This window comes from Rhinatrema bivittatum, chromosome 6 (genome assembly GCF_901001135.1).
Source record: "Rhinatrema bivittatum chromosome 6, aRhiBiv1.1, whole genome shotgun sequence".
Taxonomy (NCBI): domain Eukaryota; kingdom Metazoa; phylum Chordata; class Amphibia; order Gymnophiona; family Rhinatrematidae; genus Rhinatrema; species Rhinatrema bivittatum.
Window position 1 is genome coordinate 71224630 of NC_042620.1, and position 20030 is coordinate 71244659.

Below are 20030 nucleotides of genomic sequence, written 5' to 3' on the forward strand. Positions count from 1 at the left end.
TCTGACTGCTCTGTTCCGCAGTCTGTGAGCAAATCGCAGGCAGGCTAACCGGATTGCCCGTGCCTCTAGACGGTTGATGTTCCACCCCGACTCTTCTCTGTTCCATTGCCCTTGGGCGGTGAGCTCTTCGCAGTTGCCACAGATTCCATCCGCTCAGGCTGGCATCTGTGGTGAGCAGAGACCATGTGGGGGAGGACATCTTCGACCCCCTGCTCGTGTGGTTGGACTGCAACCACCACCGTAGCTGGGTCCGCACTCTGGCTGGTAGAGGTAGATGCACGGAGTAATTCCGGAAGCGTGGGCTCCATCGAGAGAGAAGGGAGCGTTGTAGTGGTCTCATATGGGCCCACGCCCAGAGTACCACTTCCAGGGTGGATGCCATGAGACCGAGAACCTGCAGATAATCCCAAGCTATGGGCTGGCTGGCTCCCATCAAGGACCGTAGACGCGTCTGGAGTTTTAACCTTCTCTTGGTGGTGAGGCTGACTTTGTCTGCCTGGGTGTCGAACTGGACTCCCAGGTATTCCAGTGATTGGGAAGGCTGTAGGCAGCTCTTGTTTAGGTTGACTACCCATCCGAGGCTTTCCAGCAGGGAGATCACTCTGTTGGTTGCCCGATGGCTCTCCTCTCGGGATTTCGCCCTGATCAGCCAATCGTCTAGGTAGGGATGGACAAGGATTCCTTCCCATCTGAGCGCCGCTGCTACCACTACGATCACCTTGGTGAAGGTCCGCGGCGCTGTGGCTAACCCGAAGGGCAAAGCCCGGAATTGGAAGTGTCGTCCCAGAACCTTGAAGCGTAGGTAGCACTGATGATCCTGATGGATCGGGATATGCAGGTAGGCTTCTGACAAGTCTAAGGCTGTGAGGAACTCCCCTGGCTGTACTGCGGTCTTGACTGAGCGCAGAGTTTCCATGCGAAACCTCGGGACCCTTAAGTATCGGTTGACTGACTTGAGGTCTAATACGGGCCGGAAAGTGTCCTCTTTCTTGGGTACCATGAAATAAATGGAATAGTGCCCAGAATCCATTTCCCATGCAGGTACTGGGATTATGGCTTTCAAGGACAGGAGCCTCGCCAGGGTAACTTCTAATGCCGCCTTCTTGTGGATTGGACACGGAGACTCCACAAACCTGTCCGGAGGGGTGTGATGGAAGTCCAGATAATAGCCCTCTCAGATGATGTCGAGGACCCACTGGTCCGACGTAATCTCGACCCATCTGGGGTAGAAGAGGGTTAACCTGCCCCCTATGGCTCCGTCCCCCGGATGGATCGGCTGATTCTCATTGTGAGGCGCGGCCGGGACCTGAACCCGAGCCGGCTCCCCTCTTGCGCTGCTTGGTTCAAAAGGACTGGTTCCTGGCCTGAGGACGAGGCGCCTGGTAGCGACTCTGATAGGGAGTGAAGCGTTGGGAGCTTCTACCTCTGGAGGGCCTCGGAAAGATGCGCTGGTTCCTCCTGGACCTGTCTTCCGGCAGTCGAGGTACTGGAGAGGCGCCCCATGTGCTGGCCAGTTTATCTAAGTCGCTGCCGAACAGAAGAGAACCCTTGAACGGCATTCTAGTGAGACGTGTCTTAGAAGGGGCATCGGCTGACCAATTCCGTATCCAGAGCTGCCTCCTGGCTGCTACTGAGGATGAGACCCCCTTGGCTGTCGTACGGACTAGGTCGGAGGCGGCATCCGTAAGGAACGAGAGAACTGACTCCATGTCCGCTGCCGGAGCATTGTTCCTGACCTGTGACAAACAGGAACGAGTTACCACTGTGCAGCAGGTTGAGATTCGCAGACACAGAGCTGCCACCTCAAAGGTTTGTTTCAGGATGGCGTCCAGGAGTCTGTCATGAGCCTCCTTGAGGGCCGCCCCCCCTCCACTGGAATGGTAGTGCGCTTGACCACAGCGCTAACCAAGGCGTCCACCTTAGGGCACGCCAGCATATCCTTGATTTCCGGGTCCAGGGGGTACATGCCAGACTTAGTATTGGAAAACACGATCAGCGAGCGTGCAGGTGCTCCAAACTGCTTTGGAGACGGAAATTACTGAGTTGCTTCACTTCCTGTGGGGGTATATGTACACGTGCTGACGTCAGATCCGTCTCCAACTGCTAGCACGAGCACACTATACCCACTTGTTCTGAGTCCAACTGGCTACACGCTAGGAAAGAAGAGGATACAGAACAAAGAAGGCACTGAATTAGGTTGGCAGGATGTGGAAACAATGTCTACAAAGGACCAACAGGTCAATATCTAAGGCTGTGGTTCTCAACCTTTTTTCTGTCGGGACACACCTGACAGATGTTCTCACATGCGTGACACACTGACCCATGATTGTCACAGGGCTAGATGTAAAAGTACAGTTTGCATCCACAGGAACCCCCCTGACCCACAATAATGGATGTAAAGCAGAATTATGACATTCCCCATACAACTCACCCTACAAAAAAGATATTCTGGTTCTGGTGTCATCTCAGTAACAGCAACTCAAACTCCTTTTACTTCCAGGCTCAATAGCCCTAACTTATGAAAAGACAGCAGTTTACCACCAATGCATGTCCTCTTGAGAAAACACAACAAATAAGACTGATACAAACGCTTACATGCTAGTAAAATATCTCATCTCGGTAACAGACAAACAGGAGCAACCCTATCTATGAAAAGGCAACACTACAAATATTAAATCAGGCCCTAAAAACCAATACACCTCTTATTAGGAAAACAGAACTAGCAAGCAGCTATAGATCCCCACATAGAAATAATTATAAAACTATACTAATAAGCAGAATAAATGTTTCACAACTACTATGAACAGAATAACATCCAACAATTAAAAACTCATAAAAACTATTAAAAATTCTTCAAACACCAATAAAATATTTCAAAAAAAGCAGACATCACATAATATTAAATAATTAAAATGGCAATCAAGAAAAATAAACTTAAAAAGCCACCTTTACTTACCCCCTCCAGCAGCTCTCCTACTCCTCTTCCATGTAGGCTGTAGCACACACCAGAAGCAGCAGTAGTGGCTAAGCTCTATACTCATGGTCCTCTTCCTTAGGGCCCATGTCTCTCTCTCACACACACACACCATACCAGTCATGCCCCCATGATCAGTTTCTGTCTTTCAAACACCAATCATCTCCCAAACAGTCTTTGACAAACACACCAGTCACCTTCCTGAACAGTTTCTCTCATGCCATACACACACACAGGCTTCCCACTCCCGTGTTCCACTTACATATATGGGCTTCTCACTCTCATAATCACTTTCTCTCTCACACACACTCACCAGTCTCTCACTCCCATGCTTGTTCTCTCCACATGCACAGGCTTCTCATTCCCATAATCACTTTCTTTCTCTCACACACATACACAAACACACACACACCAGTCACCTGATCTCTCTCATGCATACACACACACAGGCTTCCCACTCCCATGTTCTCTTTCAGATATACAGGCTTCTTACTCCCATGCTGTATCTCACACACTCCCAGCTTTCTCACTCCCATGCTCACTCTTCACATGCACAGGCTTCTCATTCCCATAATCACTTTCTCTCTCTCACACACACACACACACACACACACACCAGTCACCTGATCTCTCTCATGCATACACACACACACACACACACAGGCTTCTCACTTCCATGTTCTGACTTACATATACAGGATTCTCCCTCCCATGATGTGTCACACACACCCAGGTTCTCACTCCCATGCTCACTTCACATGCACAGGCTTCTCATTTCCATAATCACTTTCTCTCTGTTACACACACACATGTCTCTCTCTCATTTCCATGCTTGCTCTCCATGTGCACAGGCTTCTCATTCCCTTAATCAAATTCTCTCTCTCTGACATTCACATACACAGTCACACCGTCACCTTACCAACCAGTCTCTCTCTCATACATACACACACACACAGGCTTCTCACTCCCATGCTTTCTTTCACATACACCCCCACAACTCCAAGCTTCTTACTCCCATGCTTTCTTTCACATACACCCCCACAACTCCAAGCTTCTTACTCCCATGCTTTCTCACATACCCAGATTTCTCACTTCAATGCTTTTTCTCTCTCTCACACAAACCAGTCACATCCCTGACTGTCTCACACTCTCACATACACATCAGGCATCTCCTTGAGCAGTCACTTTCATTGTCTCTCACATATACACATACATCAGCTCTCTGACCAATTTCTCTCAATCACACACATGCTCTCGATCAAATACATTCTCTCACTTACACACAGGCTCTCAATCACACACACATTCTCTCACTTACACACTGGCTGGCTGCTTTTCTCTCTCTCTCTCTCCCCCCCCCCCCCCCAGCACAAATGGTAGCTGCAGCAGCCTCCTCCTCCAGCCCCTGCAGGCCAAGAAGGAAGAATTCCATCGACCGCGGGAGGCTCATGCTGCTGTCTCCTTTCTCGATTACCGGCTGCTTCGATTGCTCGGGGGCCGCTGCTACTTTATCACGCAGCACGGCTCTTTCTTCCCGCGCACCGCGTATCACTTCCTGTTCCGAGTCTGGGGGGGGGGGGGGGGGGGAATGCAGGCGCGGGAAGAAGAAAAGGCCAGCTGCGGGTGCCACAGCTTCTTTTAGCACTGCTGCCGTTCCCACTGGGCTTGAACGTGCTGATAGCCCGGCGGCAACGGCAGCAGGGAAGAAAGAGCAGCGGGAGAGACCAGGAGCACGCGACACACCAGCTGGTGCTTGGCGACACACTGGTGTGTCGCGACACACCGGTTGAGAACTGCTGATCTAAGGAAAAGAATAAATGGACATAAATCTGCAATTGGAAATGGCAACATTCAGAAACCAGGAGGAGAGCATTTCAACCTTCCAGGACATTCTCTATGTGATCTTAAGGTTGCCATACTCTTAAAAAGGAACTTCAAATGAACACTAGTGTGAAACTGAATTGGAACTCATCTTAAAAAAACAAAAACACACACAAAAAAAAAAACCCACCATCACTATAGGTGTGAACAGAGACAATGGCTTCATGGTACATTGTAACTATGAACTTAATCATTCTCAGATCATTCTGTCTTTTCACACTTAGCATTATATTCCAGCTTACTGACAATTGAGTTAACACTTTTCATACCCTGCCCTGCTTAATTCAGTGTCTTCTCTGTCCTCAAAAGCTCATGCCTTGATTTATTTGATTTTAGTCTATAAGGTGTCGCCCACCTCATGTTGTTAATGATAGGAAGGCAATGCTTGTCGAAGTGGACTGTTATTCAAAGAGAATTAAGATGGAAGAAGAATTAATACAATTGTCCAACAGCCACCATTACTTCCAACCTTCTGAAATATATAACAATGTGTACCAACAGATGTTCAATAATTTTTCATAAATACTAAAACCTTGTGTACATGTGGTGATATTCACACTACAATGTTTCAGATGAACTTCAATGCAGATCTGGCACAGAAGTATAATCATTTGCTAGCTGACCTAAACAGCAGAAAGAAATCTGAGAAAAGGTTCATCGCTAGTATATAATTTTAACTTAATAAACCTAAAGTTTTTCACATATACAACCAAAATACATACTCGGGGAAAATACTCATATTTCTTCTATGGGGATCAAACTAAAAATTATCTTCATGACACCCAAGTCTTACAACACACAAGAGGAAGGTCAAGATGAAGAGGAAAGAAAAAGAAAGAGAGAAAAAAAACAATTATAGTGTCAAATCATTTCTCACTGACAGAAGGCTTGATTATGAGTGTCAGGAATCAGGCTGGAAGAACTTCAGTGCCATGTAAAGATCACCCAACACACACATCATACCTTCATGACAACTTACCTGTGAATGACTAAAACCTTAAACTACTGATGTCAAGAGTTCTCAGTAGTGCAAAGTATTTTTTTTCTTTTAGGGGGAGTAGTTAGGAAGGTGGTCAGACAGGTTCCTTCCGCTCCTTTGGGCTGTCAGCACAATAGGGCTGGGTTCAAGTACCAAAAGCTTTCATTCACACCTATCTAGGTATTTACCTCCCTATTTTATATGTAGGGCCTATGATTTGCAACAGTTAACTGATAATGTTTCACATACCTGTGCTTTACTGTACTGAAATTTTATTTAATAGATCTTATATCCCACAAAATTATTCCATTAGCTAGTACTAAACTGTTTGGTGTTACTAAGGCTCCCATATTGCTCTGTTTCTGTACTTACTCACTTCCAGTTTATGTACGAGTTGAGTTGCTGGCTGCTTTCAGCCTCATAACTTGGAAAGTGAGAGAAGAACTGCCCTGCCCAGGGCTGCATCCGAAGACACTTGTTGGTAGAAACAATAATGTAACATGAAGGTATCCAACAATGACCACGTAGCAGTTTTGCAAATGTCCAGCAATGGTACATTGTGAAGGTGGGCCACAGAAGTGGCCAACACTAACCTGATGAACCCCTGGATTGCTGATAAGGGTTTCTGCCCATGTAGAGTAGCAGAAACATACGCATTGTGATATCATAAGAACATAAGAAATTGCCATACTGGGTCAGATCAAGGGTCCATCAAGCCCAGCATCCTGTTTCCAACAGTGGCCAATCCAGGCCATAAGAACCTGGCAAGTACCCAAAAACTAAGTCTATTCCATGTTACCATTGCTAATGGCAGTGGCTATTCTCTAAGTGAACTTAATAGCAGGTAATGGACTTCTCCTCCAAGAACTTATCCAATCCTTTTTTAAACACAGCTATACTAATTGCACTAACCACATCCTCTGGCAACAAATTCCAGAGTTTAATTGTGCGTTGAGTAAAAAAAGAACTTTCTCCGATTAGTTTTAAATGTGCCCCATGCTAACTTCATGGAGCGCCCGCTAGTCTATTATCCGAAAGAGTAAATAACCAATTCACATAAGAAAATTATTCCTTACCTGCTAATTTTCGTTCCTGTAATACCATGGATCATTCCAGACAGTGGGTTATGTTCCATGTCCAGAATTGTACACAGTATTCAAGGTGCGGTCTCACCATGGAGCGATACAGAGGCATTATGACATTTTCCGTTTTATTCACCATTCCTATTCTAATTCCCAACATTGTTTGCTTTTTTGACTGCCGCAGCACAATGTACTGACGATTGACTGCCGCAGCACAATGTACCGACGATTTCAATGTGTTATCCACTATGACACGTAGACTGGAGGGTGGCCAATGTAACCCCAATATTTAAAAAAGGCTCCAGGGGCGATCCGGGTAATTATAGACCAGTGAGCCTGACTTCAGTGCCGGGAAAAATAGTGGAAACTATTCTCAAGATCAAAATTGTAGAGCATATAGAAAGACATGATTTAATGGGACACAGTCAACATGGATTTACCCAAGGGAAGTCTTGCCTAACAAATCTGCTTCATTTTTTTGAAGGGGTTAATAAACATGTGGATAAAGGTGAACCGGTAGATGTAGTATATTTGGATTTTCAGAAGGCGTTTGACAAAGTCCCTCATGAGAGGCTTCTACGAAAACTAAAAAGTCATGGGATAGGAGGCGATGTCCTTTCGTGGATTACAAACTGGTTAAAAGACAGGAAACAGAGAGTAGGATTAAATGGTCAATATTCTCAGTGGAAAAGGGTAAACAGTGGAGTACCTCAGGGATCTGTATTGGGACCGGTGCTTTTCAATATATATATATAAATGAGCTGGAAAGGAATACAACGAGTGAGGTTATCAAATTTGCGAATGATACAAAATTATTCAGAGTAGTTAAATCACAGGCAGACTGTGATACATTACAGGAGGACCTTGCAAGACTGGAAGATTGGGCATCCAAATGGCAGATGAAATTTAATGTGGACAAGTGCAAGGTGTTGCACATAGGGAAAAATAACCCTTGCTGTAGTTACACGATGTTAGGTTCCATATTAGGAGCTACCACCCAGGAAAAAGATCTAGGCATCATAGTGGATAATACTTTGAAATCATCGGCTCAGTGTGCTGCAGCAGTCAAAAAAGCAAATAGAATGTTAGGAATTATTAGGAAGGGAATGGTTAATAGAACAGAAAATGTCATAATGCCTCTGTATCGCTCCATGGTGAGACCGTACCTTGAATACTGTGTACAATTCTGGTCGCCGCATCTCAAAAAAGATATAGTTGCGATGGAGAAGGTACAGGGAAGGGCAACCAAAATGATAAGGGGGATGGAACAGCTCCCCTATGAGGAAAGGCTGAAGAGGTTAGGGCTGTTCAGCTTGGAGAAGAGACGGCTGAGGGGGGATATGATAGAGGTCTTTAAGATCATGAGAGGTCTTGAATGAGTAGATGTGACTCGGTTATTTACACTTTCGAATAATAGAAGGACTAGGGGGCATTCCATGAAGTTAGCAAGTAACACATTTAAGACTAATCGGAGAAAATTCTCTCACACTCAACGCACAATAAAGCTCTGGAATTTGTTGCCAGAGAAGGTAGTTAGGGCAGTTAGTGTAGCTGGGTTCAAAAAAGGTTTGGATAAGTTCTTGGAGCAGAAGTCCATTAATGGCTATTAATGAATTATACTTAGGGAATAGCCCCTGCTATTAATTGCATCAATAGCATGGGTTCTTCTTAATGTTTGGGTAATTGCCAGGTTCTTGTGGCCTGGTTTTTGGCCTCTGTTGGAAACAGGATGCTGGGCTTGATGGACCCTTGGTCTGTCCCAGCATGGCAATTTCTTATGTTCTTATGATCTCTTTCTTGGGTTGTAGCACCTAATATGGAACCCAACATTGTGTAATTATAGCATGGGTTATTTTTCCCTATATGCATCACACACAGGCTCTCACTGGCACATGCTCTCTTTCTCATACAATCATTCATACACACAGGCTCTCACTGGCACATGCTCTCTCACAAACACACAGAGGCTCTCACATGCTGTCTCTGCAAACATTCAGATCTTCACTCCCACACACAGTCTCTCAAGCTCATCTCAAACACACACACTCTACAGACCCTCAGCCTCTCTCTCACCTCTGGGCCTCCTCTTGGCGGGTCGCCGCAGGATGGGCTCTGCAGCGGCCCTGATCTTCTCGGGCCGCAGCGGCCCTGCTACCGGGCCTCTTCCTCTTCTCGGGCCGCTGCGACTTGGAATTCGCGGCGGCCCGTAAACGCAAATGCTGCTCCTCTTCTGCACGCGCTGATGCTTCTGCTCCTTCCTGCCTACGCAGCTCCGGCAATGTTTACTTCCGGGGCCGCACAGGAAGGAGGAGTAGCATCAGCACGTTTAAATGCGATCTTTGTCTTGAGTCTCATCGCTGCGCCGCATGAGCCTCCCTGCGCCCGGGGGCATTGGTGGAGAGGTCCGGAGGGTAGGGGGATACTAAAAAAAAAAACAAAATTTTAAAGGGTCGGCGCAGCTGAAAAAGGAAAGGCTCGGCGCAGCCGATAAAAAAAAAAAAATAAATCTTGATAGTCCTTGAAACGCTGCGCGTGTCAGCCAAAACGTCTCGGCGTGTCACCTCTGACACGCGTATCATAGGTCATAGGTCCTAGTTAATTGAACTGAAATTTTTCTGTCTTCTTATTTGTGGCAAATTTGAATTTTATTGCAGCTAGGAAACACCAATTGTTAAATATTTTTGCTGCAAATGGTTTGCTGTGAGTTTTACAGGATTAACTATAGCCCTTGATAACTGTACTAGATGTTAAGTGCGCAAAATATTTTTATGCTTTGCAATTTATGAGACTTTCTGCTTTAACAAAATATTCTAGTATCCATTTTCTTAAATATCTGCTTATATCAATAAACTGTTTTCGTAGCAGTCTTCTTCGGCTTTCAATTTGATCCATGCATTTTACTTTATAGTATAGCTCAAGCCCAGTCCCTCCAGGGCAGACAGCGAGTTTTTCAATTCAAGTGGAAAAAGCAAAGCAAATGTTTACCATTTCACAACACAAGCATTAGAAAATGCTGTAAATGCCCACAGAAATTAAACTAGACTATGCAAACACTATATATAACCGCATTCAATAGATATAAGGCTTTATTCAATAAAGATGCTTTCTATAGGTATAGAATGGGAAAAAGGCATTTTAAATAAGACCTGTAGATGTGTGAAAGGAATAAATGCCAGAAAGCTGTACAAGCTTTTCCCACATCACAAGTGGAAATGAAATCCAAACCACACATACCTAGGTTTTCGTTATCAAAAGTGATCAGTCAAATAAAGCACCCTCACAGACAACTGCTGGATTTGAACAAGGCTTTAGAATCACGATTTATTTATTTTTATATACCGACCTTCTTGCATAAAATGATAAAATGATCTAACATTATGGCTAGTTTAACCATTTCCAGTCCCCCTCCCCCCCCCCCAAAAAAAAATTCTGAAAGATAACGCTATAAAGAGCAATAGGATACATTATATAGACAAAATACACTTAGTTGACCAGGAAGCCCTCCACATAACTGCTGATTCAGTTAAAACTTTTAGAATACTGAAATGGAATGATAATGAAAAAGCAAGTTTGCTTACCGTAAACGGTGATTCCGTAGATAGCAGATGATTTAGCCATGCTGTATGGGAGTGCGTCGCGACCCTCGTAGGTAGAGTGTCCCTCAGCGAGTCACAGAGCTTGAACTCTGTGCAGCTGTGTTCCCGCGCGAATCAGCCAGCTCCTCCTCAGTCTCTTTGTATCTAAGATAGAATGAAGTAGCAACTGTTTTTTGTTTTTTTGACTATCTAGGGAGGAGGGTGAGAATGCATGGCTAAATCATCTGCTATCTATGGAAACACCATTTACAGTAAGCAAACTTGCTTTTTCCCATTGATAGCAGGCTGATTTAGCCATGCTGTATGGGAGTCCCAAGCTATGGTGTCCTACTAGCATTTGTGGGAAAGTTCAGGACATCCATCCCTATGATGGTAGACCGTTATTGTTGGATGTTTGTCAAGACTGCTGAACCAAGTGCAGCATCTGCGGTTGACTGTTGTAGGCAGTAGTGCAACGTGAATGTGTATAAGGAGGACCACGTTGCTGCCTTGCAAATATGTCTAGTAATGGTACTTTGAGGTGTGCCACCGATGCGGCCGTGGCTCTAATTTGATGCACTTGAGGTTTAGTATCCAACTTCAGGGAACATTTGGTGTAACAAAATTGGATGCATTGGGACAACTAATTGGATATTTTTCTTTTTGAAACTGGTTGTCCCGGAGTATTGGGATTAAGGGAAAGGAAGAGCAGAGAAGATCTAGTCAGTCTGTTCTCGTTTTATAGTAAGCTACAGCCCGTTTGCAATCTAGTGAATGCAATTGGTGGTCTCTGTCGTGCAGATGTGGCTTCGGTTTGAAGATTGGCAGAGTGATGGTTTGATTCAAATGGAATGCAGATACCACCTTAGGTAAGAAGGTTGGATGAGGTCAAAGGGTTACTTTATCATGGAAAAATTTGAGGTATGGAGGGTAGTGAACTAAGGCTTGTAATTCGCTGACTCTCTGTGCTGATGTAACCGCTACCAAGAATACTGTTTTCCAGATTAGATATTTGAGGTGTGAAGTGTCAAAGTTTTCAAACGGAGATAAACATCTATCTGGAACAGTTGATGCTAAGTCCCAGGGGACAGGAGGTTTCAGTGTTTGTGGTCGTAGATGTAGCAGTCCACATATGAATCCGGAGATTAGAGGGTGGTGTGAAATTGGAAACCCCTAGTCAGTGTGATGGAAAGCGGCAATCGCACTAACATGGACACGAACAGATGAAGTGGCGAGGCCAGACTAGTAGAGGTGGTGTGGGTAGAGAAGTATCTGTCACCTCTGACGAGAAAGGGTTAAGCTTTCATTTTGTGCACCACGGGAATAACGCTGCCATTTGCCTATTTAGTCTTGTGGAAGGCTTTCTGGAAGCAATAAGTACATCTTCTCTAGGAATCGGAAGTGTGAGGTGACTTAGTATGTGCCGTTCAATCTCCACACCGATAGGTAGAGGGAGTGATGCATCGGGTGGAGATAGTCTCCTTCCTGCGTCAGTACGTCTGGGTCGGTTCCCAGAGGAATCGGGGAGGCTACGGATAGCTGAAGGAGATAGGTATACCAAGGCTGTCTCAGCCATACTGGAGCTATTAGAATCATGTCTGCTACATCTTGAATACGCTTTTGAATTGTTTTGTAAATAAGAGGAATGGGAGGGTAAGCGTATAGAAGCCCCGCTGTCCATGGAATGAGAAACGCATTCTGAGCGTATCGAAGTTTGCTGGGATAAATGGAACAAAAGGGAGAACCTGTCTATTATCCTCTATTGCAAAGAGGTCAAGTGTGGGGTAGCACCACTTGTGAAAGATATTTGCCGCTACCTCCAGACTGAGCATCCATTTGTGTGAAAGGAAAATTCTACTGAGGTGGTCCGCTGTGGTGTTCTCTAGACCTGGCAAGTAGGTCGCTCAGAGAGGGATGTTCATCACCTCTGCCCAGTGAAGTATGCAAAGGGCTTCCTGGCAGAGAGTCCATGAACTGGACACACTTTCCTTGTTTATATAGAACATGGCGACTTGGTTGTCCGTATAAATCATGAGTCGTTTTCCTACTACTTGAGTGGAAAAGGTTTGGAGTGCTTTCCAGATCGCCCGAAGTTAGAGTAGATTTATGTGTAGTTTCAATTCCTTGGGGGACCATAAACCTTGAGTCTTTAGGTTGGATAGGTTTGCTCACCAGCCTTTTCGGGAGGCATCTGTGGTATCGTATCGTTTGATAAAGAGGTGTCCTGAATGGGGAACTTATAGAGAGATTGGATTGGGAGAGCCACCATTGAATGTCTAACTTCATCGTTGTGGTAATTTGTACCCTTTTGGATAAAGGTTGTTTGTTCTGGCACCACTGGTGCTTGAGGCCCCATTGCAGTTGTCGCATGTGCAGTCTCGTGTGAGGGACTACACACGAATGGCTGCTGCCGCCATGTAACCTAGTAGTTGGAGAACATGCCGTGCAGAGGAGCCTGTTTGACTGTGCATTCGTTGTGCTAGTCTCAATAGGGTGTGAAACTTGTCCTGAGGCAGGTAAGCTCTGTTGTGTACTGTGTGTATCACTGCTCCAATAAACTGCAGTAGTTGAGTGGGTTGGAGATGTGATTTCTCGTAATTGATGATGAAGCCTAGGTTGTGGAGGCATTGTAACGTGGGATAGTAGTATGGTTTTTTAGTACAGCTGGGCTTGAGGCTACTAGAAGCCAATTGTCCAGGTAGGGAAAGTTTTGGATTGACTGTTGTCTGAGATGAGCCACCACTAGACACTTCGTGAACACTCTGGGTGCAGAGGAAAGGCCGAACGGCAGCACTTTGTACTGGTAATGAGTGTTCTGAACTCTGAAGCACAGGTGCATAGGTATGTGAGAGTACGCATCCTTCAGATCGATGGAACACATCCGATCGTTCTGATGTAGAAGAGAAAGTATGTTCTTGAGAGAGGTCATTTTGAATTTCTCCTTTTGGATATGTTTGTTGAGGTCTTGGAGATCGAGAATGGGCCAAAGAGCACCTGATTTTTTGGAAATAAGGAAGTATTGGGAGTAGAATCCCAGATCCATCTGATGAGTTGGAAGGAGTTGGATGGATTCATGTAGAAGGAGTTCTGAGACTTCTGCTTTTAAAGATGGGATCTGATGCTTGAATCTTTGAAGAGGTGGTATATGAGGCGGAGGGGAAGGGTGGATAGGAAAATTAATTGGTAACCTTCCTTTATGATTTGCAGTACCCAGTGATCTGAAGTGATGGATTTCTAATTTTTGTGGAAGAATTGTAAGCGTCCCCCAATTTGTAGCGGTGATGATGGCTTCGCAGACTTCAAAAAGCCGGAGGCTGCTTCTGTGGGGGCAATGAGGCTTGTCTAGAAGGTCATTGTTGTCGTGGACGTTGACGGGGTAGAGAAGGTTGAGAAGACTACCTTGGTTGTGTTCTGAATGAGGAATAAGGCCGGAATTGACCACTTGGGTATGATCTATGCCAATAAGAGAGGTTATACGTTTTGGACGTAGAGTAGTAATCTGTAGGTGAGGTTAAAAACATTACCGCTAAGTTCTGTAATAGTCTCTGCAAATTGATCTCCGAAAAGGTTTTATGCTTTGCAGGGAATGTCGGCCAACTTTTCGTGGACATCGTCCCTTATCATGCTCGCACTCAGCCAAGCTATGCGACGAGCCGTGATTGCTGCCAAGGAGGTCCTTGCAGATGTCTCGAAGTTTTCATAAATGGAGCGTAATAAATTACATAAACCTTCCTCTATATCTGTGAAGGGTTGTGGCAAGGAATTGTCTTCTGCAAGGTAGAGTGGTCATAATTTCTGTAAGGACTCAAAGAGGTACTGAGTTATATAAAACTGATGAGTACCTATTTTGGAGAATAGTATTGCTGCATGATAAGATTTCCACCCAAACTCATCAAGATATTTGTTGTCTTTACCAGGCGGTGTGTTGGCGTGGACGCTTTGCCTTAGACATTGCGGATTCGACAACGATTGAGTTGTGAGGAAGCCGAGCTGAGTTATATACTGGTGAGCTCCTCAAACGGAATTTTAAATACATTTTCATAGATGTGGAAGGGGTGGAAAATGGCGATTCCCACACCTTTTGAAGAACGCCTTCTAGAACTGCATGTGGTGGTAAAGCAGTAGGCTCATGAGGCATGTCGAATATCTTTAGTATGCCAAGTGTTGCCGTACAGGGGGTCAGACACCTTCCCTGTTTCCACATTGAGTGTCCCCACTTTCTCAATAAATTTAGAGTATGTGAGGTCATCCAGTGGAGAGTATGGTTCTGGTAAGCTGTCCGATGGATCGGACGGCATGCCTGTGGAGGAAGTGGGAGACAAGACCGATGTGATTGGGGATTCCGGGCTATAAGGGTGGTCTGGGCCTGGAGACACAGGAATATCTTCATCTGATGGAGAAGCAGGATATTTTCCTTGAGGGGAAGATGGTGGTGGAGAATCCTAAAGGTGGTTTATCTGGTCCTTCCATGGAATCCAGGTCTGCGAATAAGGTGGATAATGCTTGAGATATTCGAGACATGGCCGTTGATGCCAAGGTGCCCCTTGGCGTTGTAGGTTGAAATTCAGTGGAAGGCGGGCGAGTAGGCAGAGCCAGTAAGAGAGAATGTCCGCCTACTTTCTGCTTTGATGGAGGAATAATAGGTGGAGGTTTTTGGAACAATGGTTCCTGCAAGGTAGGCGAATGGCTTTTCCTTTTGGAGACCGAGGACATATCTGAATAAATGGAGTTGGCACAGTTGGAACTCACCCTAGAAGAAGGAGAAGGCGTGTCAGAGAAAAACTCAACATCTACATCTGTATGCGTTGCTCAAGAGTGAGAAGAGTAGCCGGAGTGCACGGATGATGTTGCTGGTTTTTCCTTGTGCCCACATTGCTGTGTCACAGTTGAATGAGATGAGTGGTGACGGTGCGGCTCTGATGATGAATGTACCGTAAGGTTCTTTGAATGATGTGTCTTTTTGTGTTTTCTTGACAGCATTTGCATCTCAAGGTCCTCATGTGTCAATGGCATCGTAGACGGTGCAGCATGCTTCGAATGTCAATCGTGCACGTCGATGGTAAAGGTGTCGTAGGGCGCGATAAGCCAGGAATAGGTCCTTGCGATGACGCAGAAGACCTTTGTTTAATACTAGGGGGGAGTGATTTTCGACCCCTTTTGAGTTGACTTGGCTCTGTAGGTGAGGAATACCTGGGCCCCGCCCGAGTTAGGAGTTGTAGCTTCTCCCTTAGTCCCAGGGACGAGGCCCTCTTTTGATGAGACGACGGTTTCTTTACCCAGCCGGGTGAAAACTGCGCCGATGGTGTCGGGGCATAAGAGCCCGATGTTCTGAGACGGTCCATCCATTCAGCTCGTTGTCAGTGCACTCGGGGGGAGACATCTGTTCACAATCACAAAAAGATCCCTGGTCATGATCGGGCCAGAGGCAAATATAGCAGTAATTATGTCCATCCGTTATGGACATAATTTTATCGCATTGGCAATATTTGAAACCGGATGGTTTCGGTGCCATGTTGAAGGAAAAAAAATCATGAAAAAACGCAGTTCGAAAAAATATTTAACAGAGAAAAATAGCCCGTGTGCGTTCGGCTCGCGTAAAAAAAAAAAAAAAAGACTGAAGAGGAGCTGGCTGATTCGCACAGGAACACACAGTGCAGCTGCACAGAGTTCAAGCACCGTGACTCACTGAGGGAAGCGCTGCCTACAAGGGTTGCGACGTGCTCCCATATAGCATGGCTAAATCAGCCTGCTATTAACGGGAAAAATGTATTAATACTTGTGCTACTGCACTACTGAGTTATCACATTGCTTAACTTACTTGTGCTGAGTTTCTACTCCAAATCTGCTGCCATCCTTGTTCTGATGACAAAACCTCTCCCGTAAAATTCTTTGTGTCTTCATAGTTTAAAAAAAAAAAAAAAAAAAAATCACAAAAACAAATGTAAAGAAATACTGTATTCAGGGCATCAAACACACCTATAGTAATATAGTTTGAAATAAATATATTCCAGAAAATCAAGATTCTGTTTTGCCACTTTGTTTCTTGTCATTCCTAACTCAATAGCAACCCCTACATTCTCGCATGCCATATCAACATTTATATAAAGTCTTATGCTTGATTTATAGAACATACAAAGCCAGATGAAACCTCTTTAAAATATTATCTACATACCTGAGAAATGCACTCTCCAAGAGGCAAGCTGCTTTCCTTGGTCTTTCGTTTGCTCATTGTACTTATAAATTGACACCTTCTAAATTGAAAAGACAGAAGAAAATAGTAAACCTACAATCTGTGCATGAAATGAAAGCAAATAAGAGGGAAGACGTGTAGGGCTGTCAGGATGGAAGAGATGAGGAGGGAAGAATTTGCCTTTGCATACAAAAACTGTACAGAGATGAGAGCATTAGGTCAAGAGAAGTCTAGACCTTTGTGATCCTAAAAACTCATGTATAACACTGTCTTTGAATAATTCTTATATTAGTTCAAGAGGGTTGCCTAACCTGCAAAGAATTCAATGCTCGATGGCAGTAAACTCTGAATTTCTTCCCACTTAACAGACTATTTTATATTTACTGTATTTCTACCCCAATGATAGTAACATTGTTATACTAAGAGGGTTATAATAAAACATGTAATACAATTTTAGTACATACATAACATACAAAAGTCAATCATAATTGAAAAAATAATAAACTTCATACAAAATTCAAGAAAAAGTCTCAATGTACATTAAACTCGTTAGTTTCTATCTATAAATCAGAATGTGAACACATTTTTTAAAGATATATATCAAAGAAACACTTGAATACTTGATATATTAAAAGGAAGTATATCAAATAAAGTAACTACTGATCTACACATTTTAGTTCTTGCCAAAAAAAAAAAAAAACCGAAAACAAACCAGCTACTCTTAAGACCAGCTAATTTAACATGATCATATATAAACTTTCCTGCTACGTGAACTACACAGATACCTGACTGCTGAAGCTGATCTCTTCTAGGTTTTAAAATGATGGTAGAGGCTTGATTTAGTTCACATTTGGTTTGGGCTAGAAATTTAGAATCATTTAAAAAAATACTGCCTATTTCAGGAAGAGTTTAGAGAAAAGCATAGTTTACTACTAGTAAATGAACAAATTAAATTAAAAAAGGAGCTCCTATACAAAACAGTTAAAAATGCTGTTAAATCAGAGTTCATTTCTTTAAAATTCATCTTGCTGGAGCTCTTTACATATAAAACTGTTCTCTGTGGCAGGGATGGCCAACTCTGGTCCTCAAGAACCACAAACAGGCCTGGTTTTCAGGATATCCATAATGACTATGCATGAAGATTAGCATACACTGCCTCTGCTATATGCAAATCTCTGATGCCTAGGCTGGTTGTGCCTCTTGAGGACCGGAGTTGGCCACCCCTGCTCTATGGACACAATGTACACATGCACTTTAAACATGCACACTTTATAGCTATTTTCTCTTTGAAAAATAGCTAGCGGAACGTTCATATGTACTTTGTACCTGCCCTCTTATTTATGAGTGGCTGCAATAGCCCACACATATCTGGCTATCAAATGTATGTAGGGTGTTGACCTCCCTAGGAACAATGCTAAATCAAAGCCTTTTGTGTATTTAATCCAAAATGGGGGGGGGGGGGGGGCGCAATTATCAGCCAGGACAATTTACCAGGGTAAATGGGTGGGTAAACACTAGACTTGTTCAACACAAACAGGGATACTGCACTCAGAACACAGAACTGCAGCTGGCAACTAAGTCTGGCTGCCAGTCAAAGAACTCAAATATTATTTACAAATTTATTCCATTTTGCTTCCAAAACATTGTTAAATTTGCAGACTGACATATCAACATCTGGTGGTTGTGCGGCATGATTGCATCAGGCTTTCCAGCAGCACAGCCATGCCACTGATGATTACAGTAAATTGGAATAATAAAGTATCAAAAGGAGAATACATTAAATATACCTTCAGATCGGATTGCAGGCTTGGTTTGAAATTAGTGCTGGCCTAGTATCCCAAGACCATCATTTTCCTTATTTGGTCACTAAAACAGTTTAGGTAGCTGGCTCAACAGGAAAGCATAGCATAGAAGAAAGACACTTCTGACTGCAGAAAATGTTATAACGTGCTGACTGATTATTCTGAATATAAATAAAGAGTTAAGAGGATTGCTGTAGTTTTAAAATAATGGGAAAATGACTTGTTACTATTTTGTGTCATTTCCCATTCAACACACACACATTCAACCCATAAAATGTTTCATTTGTTTCTAAAAACGACAAACTGAATAAATAGAAAACTAAAGATTTTCCAGACACACCTCTACCAAACTTTGAAATAAGATGGAGTAGTAACAGGATAATAAAATGAAAGCATACTATCCAAAAACTCTCAGTATTTATAAAAAACTTGCATACTAGAGATCTATTTACTAAATTGCTTTAAAAAAAAAAAAGCATGATAATCATTAGTACAGCTCTTTAAAAAAAACAAAAAACCCAAAACTATTCACTAAAGAAATCATTTTCAAAAGGATTTAGATGTTTAAAACTTGGTTGTGTGTGCAAGTGGGCTTTTGAAAATTGCTATCATATATGCTTTTATTTGTGTAAATCCTTTTGAAACAATTACTCCAAAGGGCCTGATTTTAAAGAGCATTTACACACTTAAAATTAGGCTTTACACGTGTAAATGAGCTCTATACGTAAATTGCTTTTGAAAATTGCAATAATGTTACATTTATGCTTGCAACTCCTTTTAAAATTACCTCAAAAGAGAATAAAAAAAAAACTTATAGGGGCAAGTCAGTCTGGATTGGTGAATAAAATGGAAAATGTTATAATGCCTCTGTATCTCTCCCTGGTGAGAACACACCTTGAACACTGTGTACAATTCTGGTCGCCGCATCTCAAAAACGATATAGCTGGGATGGAGAAGGTACAGAGAAGGGCGACCAAAATGATAAAGGGGATGGAACAACTCCCCTCTTGCAGCCAAGCTGGGGCTTGCCCGAGCAAGTTCTGGCACGATCAGGCAGAGTTTCTTGGCATATTTTTAAAAAGTTACTCTGTTACATTACATTGCTTATGGCCGTCAAAAAATATAACATGAATTTTAAAAATCATAAAAACCACTGTCTAGCAAGAAAATATATATACGTGAAATTATGTTTTAAAATTTCACAATTATTGTAACACAAAACTGGCTGTTTCTCACAAACCTTACGTGATGTACAAATTTCAAAGTTATATCTGTGATCAGCATCAAAAAATCTATTTGGAACACTGAAAAGCCTGAAGGAAATAAACTTTGTTTACCAGTGTTAGTTTTAAATGTGCTAACTTCATGGAGTGGCCCTTAGTCCTATTATCCAAAAGAGTAAATATTCGATTCACATTGACCCATTCTAGACTTCTCATGATTTTAAACACATATCCCCCACTCAGCCATCGCTTCTCCAAGTTTAACAGTCCTAACCTCTTTAGTCTTTCCTCAGAGGGGAGCTGTTCCATCCCCTTTATCATTTT

At 43.4% G+C, this 20030-nt stretch overlaps 1 protein-coding gene across 10 annotated transcripts in view; it reads right to left on the bottom strand.

The window, feature by feature from the left end:
• The window catches only part of ORC4 (origin recognition complex subunit 4), a 179691-nt gene that overhangs the window by 146069 nt on the left and 13592 nt on the right, over positions 1–20030 (bottom strand). For 9 of the 10 annotated variants that reach the window (XM_029605426.1, XM_029605431.1, XM_029605429.1 and 6 more), the window contains 2 exons: positions 16664–16742; positions 16310–16386 (listed from right to left, as the gene is read on the bottom strand). The exons of the other annotated variant lie outside the window; for it this stretch is intronic. In XM_029605426.1, coding sequence (XP_029461286.1) covers positions 16310–16386; positions 16664–16720 — 134 coding nt within the window. In that variant the 5' untranslated portion in view covers positions 16721–16742. The remainder of the gene's footprint in view (positions 1–16309; positions 16387–16663; positions 16743–20030) is intronic. 10 annotated transcript variants of the gene reach the window in all.